General features: G+C 36.7%; 1 protein-coding gene across 3 annotated transcripts in view; it reads right to left on the bottom strand.

Moving 5' to 3' along the window:
* The window catches only part of LOC138913259 (uncharacterized), a 160,786-nt gene that overhangs the window by 93,907 nt on the left and 45,304 nt on the right, over positions 1-21,575 (bottom strand). Inside the window, exons 1-2 of one of the 3 annotated variants that reach the window (XM_070216223.1) lie at positions 14,321-14,624; positions 13,940-14,270 (exon numbers count right to left, since the gene is read on the bottom strand). The exons of 1 other annotated variant lie outside the window; for it this stretch is intronic. In XM_070216223.1, coding sequence (XP_070072324.1) covers positions 13,940-14,039 — 100 coding nt within the window. In that variant the 5' untranslated portion in view covers positions 14,040-14,270; positions 14,321-14,624. Of the gene's footprint in view, positions 1-13,939; positions 14,625-21,575 lie in introns of those variants that run through there. One more of the 3 variants, XM_070216222.1, reaches the window with a different exon arrangement.

The following is a 21,575-nucleotide window of genomic DNA, read 5'->3' as shown; positions in this document are numbered from 1 at the left end:
GCCCCAGTGGTGTGGCGATTTTACCCCCCTATGTGGCAAGATTGCCCCAGTATATTGGTTTTACTTTTTAATTTTTTATAAATTGATCGTTCCGAAGCGCTCAATCGTTCCCGATGATTGCGACCTCGAGTCAGTTGTACATGAATAGATTGTGAACGGATTAATATGATTTCTTATGACGACGAAATAAAATAGGGGAAGAGTGCACTTGAATGTATTAAATATATGTATATTGAGAAATATTTATTCCATATGGAACTTTTTCCTTTCCGTTGGCCAAACGCTTTTAAAATCTATTACTTGTTGTCCTTTTGTGCAAATATAAAAATATGTTTTGCAAAATACCGATAGACGCGAAGCATGATCACACCAATCGATTGCACAAAATGTTCGATCACAAACGGGTAAAATCTTCAAGCCGAACGTTCACACACGATCAGATCACACACTTGAACGATCACAAACGATCATTCATGGGACGATCGCATTCGCTCACCGCTCATTTCATTTCGCTCACCCGAAGCGATTAATCAAAACGGATACGAGTAAATGATCGGGTGTACCCAAAATGATTGACTCGTTGCAGCTCTCTGGTGGGGGGCTCATCGAGATGTTAACTTATATTCCAAAATACGATTCGATTTTTAAAACATTTAAATTCATAGTAAGAATTAAATTCTCAAAACAAGCCGATTTTGGGTTTAAATCGGGGAAAAAATAGGAAATTACGGAAAGACGCTTTAATTTTTAAAACATTTACATAAAATCACAAGGAGATAAATCACTGTGGACGGCAGTCCACGTAGTGACGAAGCGCACCAGGGGAGTGTGCGAAGGCGACTACTATTATGCAGCTGCAGAATTCAAATACCAAGACTTAATCAATTTCTTGGTTTGGGGGAGAGGGCGTTGAAAGTGCGAAAGTGAAAATTTAGAAAATTGGAGCTGTTGGGGCCGGTAGGGATAAATGTCCCTTTCTATTAGCCGACTTGTATTCTTACTGACAATACGCGTCGAATGAGGGGCATATGGTCTTCAAAAGCATATTATATTGCAGCGTGCCGAATGAGATTATTTTATAAAGTATAATTATTTAGTCAAATGTAAATTTAAAAAAATTAAAATTAAGAATTAAATTCTTAAAACAAGTACACGTTGTAACATACTTAAGTTAAGTATGCAAATAAAAGTACTTATTTATATTTTGGTCATCGCCGCGTAAGAGCGAGCGTGGCCGAACTGTTACGACGTCCGACTGTGGAGCGTGAGGTTGCGGGATCGAAACCTAGTAGACGTATGTGATTTTAACAAAAATGTTTCGTAAGTATAAAACACACTTTTATCTACAAATTGTAGCAGGCTGGGCACTTTATAATTCAGCTGCTGGTCTGGCAACCCGAAAAAAGAGAGAGAAGTAGAAGATTGATTCGGGAGTAGAAAACGAGAGTGTAAAGTTCGAAAGCGGAAAAACGAATCATTAAAAAAGAGCAAGCGCCTGCTCATATTTCACATATTGTGAAACCAAAAATAAATAACAATAAATAAAATAATAAATAAATTATTAAGAAGAGCAGGCGCTCACAATATCAAAAGTGGTGAACTTTCGCGAAAAAAAACAAATATTTGAAACAAAACCACGAGTTCCTGTGAAAATGGACATACCACTCGACATCAACGAGCACAGCGTTTCGACGCAAAAGAAGTGGCTTGAAGTACTTAATATGCCGACTACGGGAACCAAGGCGGAGTTAGTAGCCAGGCTTTATACGGTACCTGAGGAGCGACGTGGAGCTGGTGCCATCTCACTATGTGAGACCGTCGATCCCAATAACCCAATGGAAAATTTTGCGCGTGATGGTGAAATTCAAGTGCCAGAAGACGCCAAGCTGGATGGCGTCAAACCCAATTGGTAATTCGGAGAATTTTACGCGTAATGGTGAAATTCAAGTGCCAGAGGACGCCAAGCTGAAGTTACCGGGAAAGGTAGAAAGAGATGGCGACATTGCGTCCGCTGTTCTCAAATTTGCGGGTTTGCTTCAACGGGGACTTAGAGATCTGGCAACTCTAGCACAGGGCGGAAATGCTAACACCATGGTGGAACTACATATACAAGGTGGTCTTGTCGCGAGAGCTGCCCTCTTTTGAGGACGTTATTTGTGCCAGTCTCTATCTAGCTTTCTCATTCTATCGCTTGAGAGAGACAGAGAGGTAAACATATTTAACGTCCTCAGCAGAGCTGACGAGACCACCTTGTATAGTTTCACCATGGCTAACACCATGGCAACACAGATGGGTGGCCAGACTTCAGCAAATGGTTCATTTGAAGCTGGACTAGTGTTGGACAATCTTCGCAATGCCAACTCGCTGCTTGGAGCCCGAGTTGCCAGTTCAAACCGAGCTACGCCAGCAGCTGTTGGAATGACTGACAATTCTTTGGAATCATCAACATCGGCACTTCGTTTAGCCAAAGAAGTTATCGTCGACTATGATGGAAGCACTTGCGCTAAGAGGTGGATCTCACAGATGAAATTCATAGCCACGATTGACGGCGTCAGCGGAGTACATTTACACATGCTATTTGTATGCAAGTTGAAGGGCAGTGCCAACGACTGGCTACATGCCACCCCGACGCGCGTATTGGATAGTGTGGACACTTTGTGCGAGCAGATGCTGGAGGTGTTTGAAAAGAAACTGTCAAAGTCGGAGGCTCGTCGTCTGTTTGAGATACGCAACTGGACAGTGGGCGAGAAGTTTGTCGCGTAGCTAGAGGATAAAATAATGCTGGCTCATGGAATAAGCATTGACGACGACGAACTTCTGGATCAGGTGGTCGAGGGTATTCCGTCGCATAACCTTCGTTCCTAAGCACGCATTTAGTGCTTCACGAGCATCGCGGAAATTCGTCGCGCATTTGGCTAGGTACCTGAGCAAAAGTTTTTGCGTAAGCCAGAAGAGGTTGGCAGGACCAATAAGGACTTTCGATGCTACAACTGTTATGCTAAGGGCCATCTATCAAAGGATTGCAGGAAGCCAAAGAGGGAGCGTGGCTCTTGCTTTGGATGCGGTTCATCGGAACACCTGGTAGCAGTTTGCCCGCTGAACAAGGAAAGGGCTGCGATTAACAGGAACGCGGATGACATCAACTTCGTAGGAGAATTTAAAATTTTTTTTGTAGGCACTCCTAACCAGTCTTTGACTACAGCACGCCTCATAAATTCTGGAAGCCCCATTTCTTTTATAAAAATTTCATTTCAGGTATTACAGAAGGTTACATATGAGAGACCTGAAATTTGGAATGATAACATGAATATGAAGTTACCAATAGAATCACACAATACGTTGGTTGTAACTGAAGACTGTGGAATAGAACCTACAAAGATTTTGGATAATTATGATGAGGTAGCAATTGACAATGAATTAGAGATATTTGAAGACATTGTTATGAAAATAGTTATGGAAGTAGTTTCAGAAGAAATTGTTAAGGAAATAGTTATGGAAGTGGTTTCAGAAGAGATTGTTATGGAAATTGTTAGAGAAATAGTAACAGAAGTTGCATGTGATAAATTATGTAATGGAGTCGTTATGCACGAACATTCACAGAGCAAGGATTCTAGTTACAGGATTGCGAAGCACGATTATGACTTAAGTGGCAGTAGTTTTGTAAAAGAATTAATGGAAATTGATTACACAACCATTAGCCAGCCAGAGTATTTAATATGCGAGAAGTTGAAAAAGAAATTGCTGATACATACAAATAATTTCTGTTTTTATGCGTGTATTTTTAAAAATGCCATTTATGTCACCTTTTTTGCATTTTTTCCAACTTTTTCAGATTTGACGTGGTGCAGCTTCTAAACTAATGACTGGAACTCAATGCTGTGTATAGGAAAGTTAAAGAACATTCTATTACCTGTAAATTGAGTATAATATGACCCAAAGCAGGTTATCAAAACTCAAGATAGAAAATAAAAAGTGGCAAAAAACGTTTTAAACACTTCAAAAAAAATTGACACCATACAACAAATTTTAAGTGCCCATTTCTTAACCAGGGAGATGTACTTAACTGGAAAATTAAGGTTGTCTTCGATGAGGAAGAGGTCGATTTTATTTTGTAAACTGGTGTAATTGACGATCTTGTGGACAAGTTGGCAGATAAGACTGTTTTTTCGAAACTCGACTTAAAGAACGGATACTTTCACGTTTTTGTTGATGAAGAATCCATTAAATACACATCATTTGTCACCCCACTTGGCCAAGTTCATGGGAATGCCTATGGGATTGAAAAATGCATCACAGGTTTTTCAGCGATTTGTAAACAAAATTTTTGAGGACATGATAAGAGAAGATAAGGTTATCGTATACATGGACGATATAATGGTAGCTAGTAAAAATATGGTTGAGCACTTGGATAGTTTGAAGGAAATTTTTGACAGATTAGTTAAGAATAAATTAGAGTTACGCCTAAACAAATGTGAATTTTTGCGGTCAAGCATTAAGTATTTGGGTTTTCTTATTACAAGCGAGGGAATTAAAGCTGATGACAAGGGTTTGGATGCAGTGGTAAACTTTCCAATCCCAATCAATGCGCATGCAGTTAAAAGTTTTTTGGGTCTTTGTTCCTGTTTTAGGCGTTTTGTAAAAGATATCTCGACCAAAGATAAACCTTTGTACGATCTACTAAAAAAGGATCGAGAATTCCATTTTCAAGATCTAAAAAGCACGGTTTTACAAGCACCGGTACTATATATAACCATAGAGACGAAATTTAACTTCACTGCGATGCAAGTTCATTAGGGTTTGGAGCAGTTCTTTTTCAAAGGAAACAGAACGGAAGGCTTCACCCAGTATTTTTCGCGGCGAACAACAGAAGTTGAGTCTAGATATCATAGTTTCGAGTTAGAGACTCTGGCTATAGTTTATGCTTTAAGGAGGTTCAGAATATATTTACACGGAAAACGCTTTAGGATTATTATGGACTGCAATTCCCTTACCTTGACACTCAATCGGGTAGAGCTGAATACAAGAATTGCGAGGTGGGCTCTAGAGCTTCAGGACTATGACTACGAATTAGTACATAGAGCAGGCAAGCAGATGCAGCATGAAGATGCCCTGAGCAGATGCATGATAGTCGATACAAATAGTTTTGAAGATAATCTCATTATTTGCCAGATCAGGGATCAGAAGTTGGAAGCAATCAGGAAAAAGTTAGAAAGCTCAGAGGACAAGTTTTTTGAAATGAGAAACGGAGTCATTTACCGAAAAAATAATGAGGGAAAGTTACTGTTCGTTTTTCCAGAAGATATGGAGGATGCAATTCTTTTTATACCCATTACTCGTAGAGTAAATGGGTATATTGTATTCGTGCAAAAGTATGTAACAGCTAGAAGGAGGCGTTTCCGACCCCATAAAGTATATATATTCTTGATCAGGATCACTAGCCGAGTCGATCTAGCCATGTCTGTCTGTCCGTCTGTTTGTCCGTCTGTCTGTCTGTATGAACGCTGAGATCTCGGAAACTACAAAAGCTAGAAGGTTGGGATTTCCTACACATATTCTTAGGCTTCCTACGCAGCGCAAGTTTATTTTATCATGGTGCCACGCCCCATCTAACGCCCACAAACCGCAAAGAGCCGCGGCGCCCACAGTTTTGTGTACAAACAGTACCAATTCCGTGCCATAGATGGCGCCGTTACCGCGTGTTCAACACTCCTGCTGGTGCTGGAAAAAAACTGGTCACTATAATTTGGAGTATGTGAATGCAAAATGTAAATTATTTAAAATGGGGCGCGCGAAAAACATACAAGAAAACATATTTATATTAAAGTTGTTGAGCTGAGTAACGGGCAATTAATAGTCGAGGAACTCGACTATAGCGTTCTCTCTTGTTAAGTATCATAATGAACTAGAACACACAGGAAGAGACAAGGTCATGGATTCAATTTCCAAAACTTACTGGTTTGCGAACATGAAGGAAAAAACTATTAGGCTCATAGGCAACTGTTTAAGATGCGTTGCCTTTTCTCCCAAGACTGGGAATGCCAAAGGATATTTGCATATCTTCCCGAAGGGTAACATTCCATTTGAGACCTTGCATATTGATCATTACGGACCAGTGGACTCGGGAAGACCTTTGAAACACATATTGGTAGTTATCGACGGGTTTACTAAGTTTGTGAGACTTTACCCCACACAGACTACTAGCAGCAAAGAGGCTGTTAAGGCGCTAAAGGATTTTTTTCGATCTTACAGCCGACCGAAGTACATTATTTCGGATAGAGGAAGTTGTTTCACATCGAACGAATTTACTGAGTTTATATATGAATGCAATATTAAGCATGTGAAAATTGCTACTGGATCGCCACAAGCAAATGGACAAGTGGAACGAGTGAATCGAAGTTTAGGTCCCATGATAGCCAAGTTAATAGAGCCAGAAAAAGGGTACTATTGGGACAAGGTAATAGATACTGTAGAATATTCATTAAATAATACGATACATCATAGCATTAAAGAACTGCCAAGCAAGATGCTTTTTGGAGTACCGCAAAAAGGAAGACTATAGACGAAATAAAAGAACTATTAGATGAGGTTAATAAATCAACAGATGTCCGTAATCTTGAAGAGATCCGAGAAAATGGAGAAGTTTCACAATTTTTCACACTCGACGAAGTGACCCTCCTAAACTAATGACTGGAACTCAATGCTGTGTATAGGAAAGTTAAAGAACATTCTATTACCTGTAAATTGAGTATAATATGACCCAAATCAGGTTATCAAAACTCAAGATAGAAAATAAAAAGTGCCAAAAAACGTTTTATACACTTAAAAAAAAATTGACACCATACAACAAATTTTAAGTGCCCATTTCTTAATCAGGGAGATGTACTTAACCGGAAAATTAAGGTTGTCTTCGATGAGGAAGAGGTCGATTTTATTTTGTAAACTGGTGTTATTGTTGTATTAAAGTTGTATTAAATTGTTATTGTCAATTATTATGCTTATGTCTTAAGGATGTTTTCTAGAATCTAAAATTAATATGTTAAATGTTTGTAGTAAGTTTTAAAATTGTTAAATTAATATGGTTAAAGTATCATAAGAAGAAATTTATTTATTTATAATGACGCTAAAGGATCAGGAAATCTTATAGTCAGGACGGCCGAGTTGTAGCAGGCTGGGCACTTTATAACTCAGCTGCTGGTCTGGCAACCCAAAAAAAGAGAGAGAAGTAGAAGATTGATTCGGGAGTAGAAAACGAGAGTGTAAAGTTCGAAAGCGGAAAAACGAATGATTAAAAAAGAGCAGGCGCTTACATATTGTTAAACTAAAAATAAATAACAATAAATAAAATAATAAATAAATTATTAAGAAGAGCAGGCGCTCACAAAATCTTGATTCATTTAAAAGTCATTTAGTTTAAGATTATACAAAATAAGTATTGTTATCTAATAAAACCACACAATGATTTATACTATTCGTTTTAGAATATTTCATACTTCATAAGCATAACTATACTTTATTTACAAGTATTAATTTACAAGGATTAAATTTGTACAAATAATAATATTATCCCTCAACTCCAAAGCAATTTTCATTAAATTTTTAAAATTGTAAAATGTTTTTTTTTAATTCATACATTGTTTATGTAGAATTTACACTTAATTTAAGTATTATTAATTCTGGGTTCAAGAGCATGTAATACTTAATTACGCCCGAAAATGTTATCAAATTAAGAAAGCCGGTTTAAGAATAAAACATTCTTGAAATTAAAAAACAAGAAGGGAAGCTACCTTCGGCCAGCCGAAGCTTATATACCCTTGAAGATAAAGTAAATACCTACAGTTTAAAGCTCACTCGGTGCAGTTCCAGGGATTCCAGATTCAGCGTTTCTATTTAAATTTTGTTTTTAAGTTGTCAAAAATCAAAACGCCTACTTTTTACAAAGTTACAATGAATTTTCTTATATTGGTTTGAATCAGGGACCGAAAATAACAGTTATTTTTGATTTTTATTTTAAAAGGCCTACTGAGCTTTGTACAAGTTTTAATTAACAATTTAACTGGTTTTTTACACTTTATAGACATGAACAAATTACAGTTAATTTCCTTTCCAGATTTGTTGAAATGCATATACTTTGTGGACAAGAGTAAAAAGAACGTTATTTTTGACGTTTAAAACCAAATATCACAGTAGTCTTTGTAAAATAAAAATCACAAATAACTGTTATTTACGGTCCCTGGTTTGAATATTAATATGGGAGCCTTAAGATATAGTGGTCCGATCCGGCTCGCTCCGACATATGTACTACCTTTAATAGAAAGAAGACTTTCGGGAAAGTTTTATCGCGATAGCTGAGAGACTAGTTCGCATAGAAACGGACAGACGGACATGGCTAGATAGACTCGGCAATTGGTGCTGATCATGTGGGTTTATGTGGTCGGAAACGTCTCCTTCACTGCGTTGCACACATCTGACTGAAATTATAATACCCTCTGCAAGGGTATAATAAGCTCATTTTGTACCTGTCGCCCTTTCAAGACCGTTTGGGTTTGAAGCAAGCACAACGTGCTTGGTTTTTTTCTGAGTGTGCCCAAATAAATCGAGCATTACTATAAAATAATAGATGTCGATTTGCATCATGTTCCCCCAAACCATAAACTTAAAATTCTGAAAAAATAGGGTCTGAATCGTGTTTTTGAGTAGGGGTGCACTAAGGAAGGATTTGTTAAAGTTCGGCTCCCAAGGACTCCCAGGACTCTCGAAAAAGCGAAATTGCATGACTAACATCTTAACCATTACTACAGTTTTCAAGCCAACAAGTTGCTATTTATACCCGTTACTTGTAGAGTAAAAGGGTATATTGTATTCGTGCATACATATGTTACAGAGAGAAGGAAGCGTTTCCGACCCTATAAAGTATATATATTCTTGATCAGGGTCACTAGCCGAGTCGATTTTGTTGTGTATGAATATACCTAACGAAATGTAGAAGACATTTTTTAAATCGGACCAATCATTAAAAAGTTATGCGCAATCACAATTTTATATATCCATCTCCCTCGCATTCCCTTTAGTTGAGTGACGGGTATTAGATAGTCGGGACACCAACCCGACTATAGCGTTCTCTCTTGTTTTATAGCTGCTATGTCTAACCATTTTATTCTTACTATTCTGGCCCACTTGCCCCTACCCTGAAACTTTTGATATAGAAATTAAACTTTCTTAGTAATTATAATATTTGGAATGAAATCAATTCGACAGATTACTAGACCTCGGATTTTGCATATGGGCAATTCTCTGCTGTCGTACGCTTTGCAGGTAAAAAAAACCATCTTCCATCTTCTTCTTTCTTTTGTTTTGGCATTAAAGGGGTTGATTTGCACTAAAATATGTGCTAGTGCTGACTTTGGGCCAAGACATTCGCACGCCAAATCAATAGAAGTGACTTCTTTGGGTAATACTATACATTAGCGGGCTCACCCCCGAAATTCGCGAAAAAATTATCCTCGATGGACCGCGATTTCTTAAGAATTTAGATGCAAAAAGAATTTGGCGGTCGGCCATGGTTCTCTTGTAATTGAATTTCAAAGTTCCCGGGTTTGCTATAAAAAACAAGGGTGCTTTTCTCATATTTTCAATCAAAGTAATTAAGTTTTAATGAGTTCCTATTAAATTATTATATTGTTTAAATGAGTTCCTATAAAACTATTTAATTGTTTAAATGAGTTCCTATAAAAAAATGTAGAATTTTTTTAAATTAAAAGTTTTAATGAACACTTTTCCGCACCACCATTGAGGTAAAGTTCCAGGTTTTTTCTTTAATAACCTTTTATGGTCTAGATATCTCTCTGCTGAAGTATTCCCGAATAGGAAGTATTAGAAAGAAGTGCGTTTAAAAAAGAAATTTAAAAAAACTGCGCCGCAGTTTTTTCTTAAATTTTTTTTGCCTGCGGCGCAGTTTTTTTTGTTCAATATTAAGCTAGTAGTTTCAGCTGAATTAGGGTTGGTGTGTCGCTCAGAAAAAACAAATTCAATCTTTAAGTTTAGTTTTGGGTGGAAAAGACTAAAAGAAAGGTTAAAATATATAATCCTCGTTGGACCCAGATTTCTTCTGATTATCATAATAAAAATACACATGTGGTCATCCATGGTTATGAGAGTTCTTAAGAACTCGCTGTCCATCGAGGATCATTTTTACGCGGTTGTGAGGACTAGTTCCCTATAATACCAATTACTCAGATGTTTGGAATTTTAAATTAGTCTTATTTTGACAAAAAAGGAAAAGGGTACTTATATACATATATAATTTTTATAGCAAACGTTAGAAAAGCATACTTGTTTTTTATAGCAAACCCGGGAACTTTGAAATTCAATTACAAGAGAACCATGGCCGACCGCCAAATTCTTTTTGCACGTAAATTCTTAAGAAATCGCGGTCCATCGAGGATAATTTTTTCGCGAATTTCGGGGGTGAGCCCGCTAATGTATAGTATTACCCTTCTTTGACTTCCTGCTTAACTTTCTATTGTAACGAAAAATGAAAGAAAATTTTTTTATGCAGTTAATTTTATAGTGTTCCTTGTTCTTTCTTCTTTAAAATGTATTTGGTTTGGTTACAAAATATTGAGTGGGTATTTTTGAAGTGAAACTTCTTAAGGCGCGTTATGCATTTTCGGGGACGGAGTAAAACCAGTTCATGACCGTCACGAAAATCTTCTTCTTCTCTTCTTCTCTGACGAACGTTCTATCTGTACTCTGAGTGCGCTCAGAGCGAAGAGAGGGAAGAAGAGATATATGTACAACTAGCAGGGTCGGTAGCCCGTAGCTTCGCCTGCGGAAATTAAAATTGAAAACTAAGCATACCTTTCTATTTGGTTTTTATTTTATATTTCGCATAGAAACGGACAGACGGACAGACAGACAGACGGACAGATGGACATGGCTAGATAGACTCGGCTATTGGTGCTGATCAAGAATATATTTACTTTATGTGGTCGGAAACGTCTCCTTCACTGCGTTGCAAACATCTGACTGAAATTATAATACCCTCTACAAGGGTATAAAAACAAAAGCAATTTTAAGGAAAATTTCGACTGTAAAATTCAGCTTAATGGGATTTCTGTAAGTTCTACCGATATTTTAAAATTTAACGTTTACATAAGAAAAGGCGCAAAAGAAAAGATTTGCGATATAATCGATTTTTTAACCGAGCATTTTAAACGTTTTAAAAGTGTTGGCTGTGGTATTTTCATTTTCCCCTTGCGCGGTCACACTTAAAGTGCGACAGCAGGACATACATACAAACATAGGGAAAGGCCGTGACGTCACATCAGGTTAGCCAAATTGGAAAATATTGGGGACTTGGTTAAGGATGATGAATCTCAAATAAAGTTATTTGCGGGTATGAAATGAGATTATGAACATTACATTTTTAATCCATTTTAACAACATGTATAACAGAGAAATGGCAAAGGAAAGAATTAAAAAAAAAAATCAAATCGAATTTTGGGGCCACTTTGGGGTTGTTTTTTGTTCTACAAAGTACCCCTCACGCGGCTCCTAATTATTTTAGAAATCCGTTCTGGGTGGAATTTGCTACTGACCTTTTTTTTGGGGGAAGACTTTTATTATAGTTCAGATGTACATAATTATATTTTATATATATTGTATATTTATGCGTAAATATGTATTCTAGGAGACATGCATTTTTTATTAAAAAAAACCCATTTCTGGAAAGTGCTATTCAAGCCAGGTAGTAGAGTAGTAGTAGGAGTATTTCAAATACATTTACAGTACTTAAAATATAAAGTATACTCCTTAATGTACAATAAACACTCCTATTTTGTTCATATGTCAAAAACCAAACTAACAAAAGCAGGCCACTTGCCTTTAAAAGCATTTTTTGGAAACGGGTTGTTTCAATAAAAAATGCATATCTCCTAGAATTTGCACTCCATTTGCAAATATATGGCCTTAACTTGTTAACAACAAAAGGGCCTTTAGATCTGAAAGCTCAAAATAATTCATACATTTTTATGTATATTTTTTTAAGTAAATGAAAACTAGCTATAACAAAAAAACGCCAGAAAAAAAATTTTTTTGAACTTTCACAGGTTGTACCTCTATTAATTGCGACCCGATTACAACGAGTAATAGCTTTTCGGAAAGGCTCATCTATTGTCTTCTAAATAGTGTAAGTTACAAGTTTATTGGTCTAACCTAAGACAGAAATAAAGAAATAATGAAAAAAATAACAAAAAATGACTTTTTTGTTCATATAACAGGTATTGTCCTTGAAAATTATTCAAGGATACTTAAATTACTTAGCTTAGTTGAGGATCTATCTAACTAGAATCAAATATCAGTGCAAAATCATATAGAAATAGGTTTTTATCAAGTTTCAAGCTTTTTGGCTTGGTTGACATCCCCAGAGAATTTCCATATTTGTCCATTTTGGGTCCGATTTTTACCAAAATTTTTTTCAAATGTTATAAATTCGGATGCATATCCGAAACATGCAAAATATATGCATAAAATAATGAAAAAAATAACAAAAAATGACTTTTTTGTTCATATAACAGGTATTGTCCTTGAAAATTATTCAAGGATACTTAAATTACTTAGCTTAGTTGAGGATCTATCTAACTAGAATCAAATATCAGTGCAAAATCATATAGAAATAGGTTTTTATCAAGTTTCAAGCTTTTTGGCTTGGTTGACATCCCCAGAGAATTTCCATATTTGTCCATTTTGGGTCCGATTTTTACCAAAATTTTTTTCAAATGTTATAAATTCGGATGCATATCCGAAACATGCAAAATATATGCATAAAATATGCAAAATATGCGAAATTTATGCAAAATATGTGAACAACTGGAGGCTCCAATTTTTAATGCAGGCCTCTGGTATTCTAAGGAACCTTTAGTAAACACGGCGAGCAATTTAAACGAGCAGTTTGGCCGATAGGGGCAAAAACTATTCTTCCCCTTTTACTATTTTTGACCCCTTCTCGCCTACTCGTTGGAAATATAAAAAGGGTTTGCTTAAATTTGGGAAAAAATTACATATCTCAGAAATGACGAAAAGGAACAAACAATTTTCTTCGGGTAAATTAGGTTGGCTATGAAATGGTCAATCTTGAATAGTTGAATTTATTTTATATTTTGCATATTTTTATTGAAACGAACTTTGGTGTTTTCGGAATTTATCTATCTTTATCCTATAAAAATATGCAACTATGTAAAATCCGAGGTATACAGATTACTAATAACACTGTGCAGCATTTTTAATGCTTTTTAAATTTACCTCGATGGATGCTATATTTTTGGATTCGTTACGAAAGCACATAAAAGCATACAGCTGCGGTCAAAATAGTAGTAGTATTGCCGTACTGTGCTTTTGTGACTATGTTGTCACTTTTCTTATCCAATTAGTCTAATAGTACAATTGTAATCAATACAATATAACCAGGAGAAGATAAATTACAACAACAAACCTTTAAAAACACAGGGCGGCAACACTACTACTATTTTGACCGCAGCTGTATGCTTTTATGTTTTTTGACTATGTTTTCTAAGATTTGTTTCTACCTTAATAAAAATCCTAAAATTACCCTAAGGGTTTGAAAGATAAAGTGTATCTTTTAAAAAACTTTAACATCGAATCAAACCATGAAACCGTTTGCCTCTGAGTGCTCCGGAAAGTTGGCCAATTTCAGCATTTTTCGAACTTTGAGGTCCTTTTGCTAAGAATCCTTGCGTCGGGGAACTAGTTAGAAAACGCATTTTAACTTGGGAATTCGTAACGAATCCATTAATGTAACATCCATCGAGGTTAATTTTTGATGCTGCTTAGAGTAATCAGTCAGAAACAGACTACTATTTAAACACCTTAAATAAGCTTCTGTTCTGTAAAATCTAATTATGCTACTTAAGCTTAAGCTTACCCAGTGGATCGATGCGAAAAATAATTTCGCCATCTGCCCTGACCACGCTGATGAAGCACAGGAAGGACAGCACCAGGCTCCTGGCTTTTGAGTAATCCATTATGTAGCAGAAGCAAGCAAGTTATAGTCTGTCGTATACTGACAGTAGATCGACTGGCGTCGTAGCAGAGGAAGCCTTTGTCGGCTTCGTTAGTCAAAAGCATTACAGTCCAAGCTACTCCTGCGAAATTTCCAACGATGCCCTTCATGGGTTAGCGAAATCAACACCAGCGAAGTTGGATCCACTAATTACTTTTTTCATCCACGGAATTTGAAATCTTTTTGCGCAAAACTGTTTTTAAAGGTCAGTAAAGGTAGGACTGATTGTGGTTAAGGACGCACGTCAATACTGTTTTGGCCCATCTATCCCCTTTGTTCAGAAAGATAAAGAATCCCGTTTGATTTTAATGTTAATTTAGTTTGATAAGAAATCTGAATTACTTTGATTTTATTAACGAGTAAGTAATGAGGACGAGTCTTCTGTTGAAAATAAACAGCAAGTGGCCTATGTATTTTGTTTCCCTCGGCAACGAGGGCGGTCGGTTTGGAAACCCAACCAACAAAAACCGTCGCTACGCATCGGTGTCCCAGAATATAACGAGTTTCGTTAAAGTAAATTTGCTCTGATTTTAGGAACATTTGCTTCAAAGCCTACTTTTTGGTTGCTTTTTAATCGTCTACTTGATTTTGAAATGGTATCTGTGGACTAGTATTTTTTAGAAAATTTGGCTTAAAGTGACTTCTGTGACACCCCTGATAAAAAGACTACTGACTTTGTCAGCTTCAATGATTTGAGCATAATCATTAAAAGCATGTTGAAAGGGCATAGGTAAAATTTTTTCTTGGCACATGGATAAAATATGTTGGGTCTTAATTGTAGAATTCCCTTGGAGTAAGCATTGAACCAAGAGTTCAGACAGATTATTTTGGCATTTGTCATTTACTCCCTTGCATTTAGCTTACATTAGGCAAATGACAATCTTCTCTGGGAATGCGAGCAGCCGTAATTATTCAAATTGTCACTATTAAAGGACTGGGACCATGGACTCATTTTCTTTAAAGTCGACTTTAAAAAATGGAAAACATATACTGAAATCTAAAGCTACATCAATCTAAGTAACCATAGAAATATAGATATCTCTCGAACTATAACTTTTTAATAACTTTATTGTATTATTTAATCAGCAGCCACCAAATTTTTTTTATTTACTTTTATCTATACACTGGTTGTTTTAAGGATGTTCGGCCAACTAAGCACTCTCATATTTAATATTTTTTTCACCGCCCTGGAAGGTAACCAAAGTCCGCAACACGGCCTGGGTGATTGGCCAGTGAATAGTTGCGGAAGGGCGGTGCAATGGCTCTCTTCGCACACATTGTACCAGACGGATCTCACCGAATTTATGTATCTTGAGTGCTGACAAAACTGCCGGCAAATTTAAGTAGGTAAGACAGCGCCGACGTATGAACGCAGTAAGGCAACCAATTGCCTTGCATTAGTAGTTCTTTTTAAAAGCATGTGGTCCTGGGCAGTTGGGTTTAGTTGAGCACTAAAAATTCCGTTACCAAGCACTATTTTGCCATCTTTTTAGCTTTCATAAATTTCTTCTTTTTGCGACGAGACGTAGCACTACACAATTTTGTACGCGCCTAATGGGCTCACTTAAACTTAAACTTGTTGTAAATTTGGATATCACACACACTAAAAGAAACACCTGGAGCTCGGCATGCGAAAAGCACGTGCAATTAGACGTTCCCGTCTGATTCGGTTACGTTCAGCGCCTCCGAGGCGGTACTCAATCCCAGCTACATAGGTTCCCTGTGACTCAAGCTATACACATCCGCGTCGGTAGGATATCCACGAATAACTGATGCAGTCTCCACCAGGACTCGGAATAGTAACCTTTCCAGTCGTCGGATACGAACGTTATTCAGCAACTTCCGAACCCGAGCTGTCGACGGAAAAATTGTCTCAGCGAGAGCTTTGGTCCGGGAAATTTACTCTTTGCGACGGCAACCAGCGCATGTCACCAACGATAAAGAGAGGCGGAGCAGTTCCCCAGATATATGTAAACCCACCACCTACCGGCATTAAGTAAAGCTGACGAACTGTAAAAGTAGGTCAGTGTGACCGCCACATTAATTTCTCCGTCCTTCGCTTTAGTCCCAGCCGTGACTCCGCCACAATCGGCTGTGGTGCAATGAGAGTCAGTTTGGGTTACGATTGAAAATTAATGTAACGCATGCATATAATTAACTTAACAAATCGCTTTAGCCTGTATGATTACCGATTGCGGCCGATATTGGCCACATTCAGCACAATAATATGATAACTGATTACTGATGAATCAGTGCTAAATTATCAAATTTGTTCTGTTTAACGCTCATAATACATTACGACGTCATAAAATTACGAAATTTTACCACAAAAACTGCACCGGAAAATTAAAACTGTTCCTTAAATAGCAGAGTTATTTGACAAAATTTCAAAAAAATTATTTTTGGCTCACCTGCAACTGCAGAAAAAGTTGGCGTGCTATTATTTCGCTGCATGTAAGAACTACCGTAAAAAATGGTCATCATCAATGGCCATATTTTGTAAGTATTTGCTTTCTGTTGCATTTCATAAACATCTTCCGGTCAAACAAAAAGACTTAATAGTGTGGCAAGAAATAATTATTACATAAAGGTGCGGTCTAAATAGTAGTAGTGAAGGGCGAAAGCACTACTCCTATTTTGACCGCAGCTTAAAAAATCTTAAAATTGTTCTGAGTATGGGGTTTGCTAGATAAAGAGTGTCACTTTAAAAATATTTTAACAGCAAAACAAACCATGAATCCGGTTGCCTATAATACCTCCGGAAAGTTGGCGAATTCCATTTTTTTTTTTTTTGAGGTCCTTTTGCTAAAAATCCTTGCGTCGGGAAACGTTCTGGAAAAAGCAGTTTAACTTGGGAATTCGAAACGAACTCTAATTTATCGCATCCATCGAGGTAAAATTTTGATGTAACATAGTCTTATTTTCCCTAAAATTTACTCTCAATACATCACTACGTTCCACAGTGGGGCGAAAAAACCAAAAGTCTGCCTTAAATCAGCGGAACCCTATAGCGAATACCTTTTGATGGGGTATTGTTAAAGGGAATTAAATATGTAAAAAAAACATCATAAGGTGCATTTTTAGTACAATTTTTTTGCTGTAGGAAGTTTTAAAGAAAAAAAATGTTATTTTTTATAAAAAAACAAGAAAGGAAGCCAGCTTCGGCCAGCCGAAGCTTACATACCCTTGCAGATAAAGTAAATACCTGTAGTTTAGTGCTCACTCGGTGCAGTTCAAGGGATTCCAGATTCAGCGTGCCTATTAAATTTTTTTTATACCCTTGCAGAGGGTATTATGATTTCAGTCAGAAGTTTGCAACGCAGTGAAGGAGACGTTTCCGACCCCATAAAGTATATATATTCTTGATCAGCATCACAAGACGAGTCGATCTAGCCATGTCCGTCTGTCCGTCTGTCCGTCTGTCCGTCCGTCTGTCCGTCTGTCCGTCTGTCCGTCTGTCTGTTTCTACGCAAACTAGTCTCTCAGTTTTTGAGCTATCGGGACAAAACTTTCGCAAAAGTCTTCTTTCTATTGCAGGTAGTATATATGTCGGAGCCGACCGGATCGGACAACTATATCTTATAGCTCCCATAGGAACAATCGGAAAAAAAAAACTTTAAAAAATTCTAGCTTCGGTGTTTTTTGAAATATTACCTTCTCCTTTTGGGGATGTTATTTTTTAAATATTTCTGAATTTCGAATTAATTATTTAAGAAATCGGACTACTATATCATATAGCTGCCATAGGAACGATCGGAAAATTAATGGAAAAGTAATAGGAAATAAATTCTAGCTTCTTTGGTTTTTATGACTCTAGGATATGACTCTTTTTAAATATTTCCGAATTTCAATTTTAATTTGATCAAAATCGGACGACTATACCATATAGCTGCCATAGGAACGATCGGAAAATTAATGAGAAATATTAGAAAATTGAACATTTTTGCGATTTGTTAATTAATAGGAAAGATCTGCAAGGGTATATAAGCTTCGGCTGGCCGAAGCTAGCTTCCTTTCTTGTTTTAAGTTGTCAAAAATCAAAACGCTTACTTTCTACAAAGTTAAAATGAATTTTCTAATATTTGTTTAAATATGGGAGCCTTAAGATATAGTGGTCCGATCCGATATTGTGCTCCGACATGTGTACTACCTGCAATAGAAAGAAGACTTTCGGGAAAGTTTCATCACGATAGCTTTAAAACTGAGAGACTAGTTCGCATAGAAACGGACAGACGGACATGGCTAGATAGACTCGGCTATTGGTGCTGATCAAGAATATATTTACTTTATGTGGTCGGAAACGTCTCCTTCACTGCGTTGCAAACATCTGACTGAAATTATAATACCCTCTGCAAGGGTATAAATATGAATAAATTAGGGTGCATGTTAAACGGCTGGTGTCATATGTCACTTTTTTGAGGGCCTTATGACACAGAGGAAAGTGTCATAGCGCCCGCAGAAAAAAATTTATTTAACTATTACTTTAGTAATTAATTTTGATTTTTTTTTTAGATTTTTTGTCAATCCGTTCTGGGTGAAATTTGCTACTGACCGTTTTTTAGAGTTCCAATTTTATATCAGCTTAGATTATTTAACGCGAATAACGTAGAGCAATATAGTAATCAGTTGTATAGAATAACACTAGTTTACAACCAAAATGCTCCAAAGCAATTGATTGCAGATTCTGTTAGTGTTGGGGCCCTAGATAACGAAAATACCACTAATTATACCCGTTACTCGTAGAGTAAAAGGGTATACTGTATTCGTGCAAAAGTATGTAACAGCTAAAAGGAAGCATTTCCGACCCTATAAAGTATATATATTCTTGATCAGGGTCACTAGCCGAGTCGATATAGCCATGTCCGTCTGTCCGTCTGTATGAACGCTGAGATCTCGGAAACTATAAAAGCTAGAAGACTGACATTTGCACGCAGATTCTAGGAGTTCCTACGCAGCGCAAGTTTGTTTCAAAAGGGTGTCACGCCGCCTATGATAAATCTTAAATATCAACTCTGTCAACCAAAAAAAGTTGAAAAATCCGAACTTTAAAAATCCACCACACCATTTGGGTCATATCCGGCTTGTTTTATTCTGTAGGACGTAAACTTTAAGTTTGTACGCTTATGATTTTAAATCCAATTTTTCATGGATTTGGGCCATATCCGGCTTGTTTTATTCTGTAGGATGTAAACTTTAAGTTTGTACGCATTATGATTTTTCAACGGATTTATTTCGATTTGTACGACTTATACAGCCGACCAAAAACACATTTTTCATCTTTGTCGAGCTGCTGGGCTGCCATCACATATACAATCATAATGATCTGTATGGCAAAGTTAAACTCTGATATATTGACTTTAAAATGAAACGAAAACTGGCGCAATTGGGTGGATATGAGACGGGATATAGAAAAAAATTCGAAAAAAGTCAGAAATTTAACATTTTGAACTTCAAAAAATCTTTAAAAAACTGTACCAAAAAAAAAAAATTAGTGGTATTTTTGTGATCTAGGGCTCCAGCACTAACAGAATTTGCAATCAATTGCTGTGGAGCACTCCAAGAATATTATTTTGTAAACTAGTGTAATATAGCAATGATTATTGTGGTAGAAGTCAAATACGCGGGCTGGAAATAAGCGCCGAAAGCAACACTATTTTTTTTAATCGCGCGATTTTTTAGAAAAAAACAAAAGAGATCGCTACAGTCGAGTTCGTGTCCCGACTATCTAATACCCGTCACTCGGCTAAAGGGAGTGCGAGGGAGATGGATATATAACCTTTTTTTAATTGCGCATAACTTTTTAATTAATGATCCGATTTGAAAAATGTCTTCTGCACTTTGATAGGTATAAATATACACAACAAAATTGCATTTATACTTCTCGGAAATCTTTAAAGGTATGGGCGCCAGACACATTTTAAAATCGTTAGTGGGCGATTGAGAGCGTTAGAGGGGGCGTGGCACTCGGATAAAATAAACTTGCGCTGCGTAAGAAGCCCAAGAATATGCGTGGGAAATCTCAACCTTCTAGCTTTTCTAGTTTCCGAGATCTCAGCGTTCATACGGACAGACAGACAGACGGACAGACGGACATGGCTATATCGACTCGGCTAGTGACCCTGATCAAGAATATATATACTTTATGGGGTCGGAAACGCTTCCTTCTCCCTGTTACATACTTTTGCACGAATACAATATACCCTTTTACTCTACGAGTATCGGGAATAAAAATGGGTGTGTCAGAAGTGAACATTGTAGTATTCCTCTCTCGTTTATCATTTCATTATCTCTTTTTTTCTGTCTTACGTTAGTTTGAAGATTATAGGTCAAATAATTCAAGGACGAAGCATGGATTTGGTTTGTTTTATATTTATTTACAAGTATACAATATTACATAAATAACAATATAACAATTAACAAGAGAGAACGCTATAGTCGGGTGCCCCGACTATCAGATACCCGTTACTCAGCTAAAGGGAGTGAGATAAGGGAGATAAAAACTTTGATCCGTTGTAACTTTTTGACTAATGATCCGATTTAAAAAATTTCTTCCACATTTCGATAGGTATTGATAAACACAATAAAACTGCATTTATACTTTTCCAAAATATTGAAATTTTTAAAATCGTATACAAGCGATTGTGGGCGTTAGGGGGGGCGTGGCACCCTTTTGAAACAAACTTGCGCTGCGTAGGAACTCCTAGAATCTACATGCAAAATGTCAATCTTCTAGCTTTTGTAGTTTCCGAGCGTTCATATCAGCGTTCATTCAGACAGACAGACGGACAGACGGACATGGCTAGATCGACTCGGCTAGTGATCCTGATCAAGAATATATATAGTTTATAGGGTCGGAAACGCATCCTTCTACCTGTTACATACTTTTGCACGAATCTAATATACCCTTTTACTCTACGAGTAACGGGTATAATAATGATTATTGTTGATTTTAATTTTGATTGATTGATCAAAAATAAAACTCACTTGGACGCCATGGGTTTTCTATACCGATTCTGGGCGTTCTTTTTACATAGTCTATGAAACGAATGCAGATGTACTACCTCTGACAAAAACAAGCTTGAACTTGGCCTTTGCATCCCGTTAAATGGTATTTCAATTTTATTCAGTAAAGGAGAGACTTCCAGCCTTTGTTTTTGTTTATGTATTAAAACATGGATTTCTCTTCGCTCTGAGCGCGCTCGCACATGGTGCAAATACATTTATACACATAAATATACAAATATATATTAAAAATAAAAATATATATTTATTTATATGTTTATGTGCAAATACATATATACACAAATATATTTAAAATATGAATATATATATTAGAGCCCTGCACAAGTAACCTGACTTGTTTGTCAAACCTTAAATCCAACCAACCTACTTGAAACCCATTTGACTTGGGTCGTTTGGGTTTGGGTATTTGGGTAAGTGAGTCAATTTTTACCCAAACCCAAACGACCCAAACACAAACGACCCAAGTCAAATGGTT

This window comes from Drosophila takahashii, chromosome 3R, assembly GCF_030179915.1.
Source record: "Drosophila takahashii strain IR98-3 E-12201 chromosome 3R, DtakHiC1v2, whole genome shotgun sequence".
Lineage (NCBI taxonomy): Eukaryota > Metazoa > Arthropoda > Insecta > Diptera > Drosophilidae > Drosophila > Drosophila takahashii.
The sequence above is the reverse complement of the archived record's forward strand: the minus strand, read 5'-3'. Positions and strand labels throughout refer to the sequence as shown.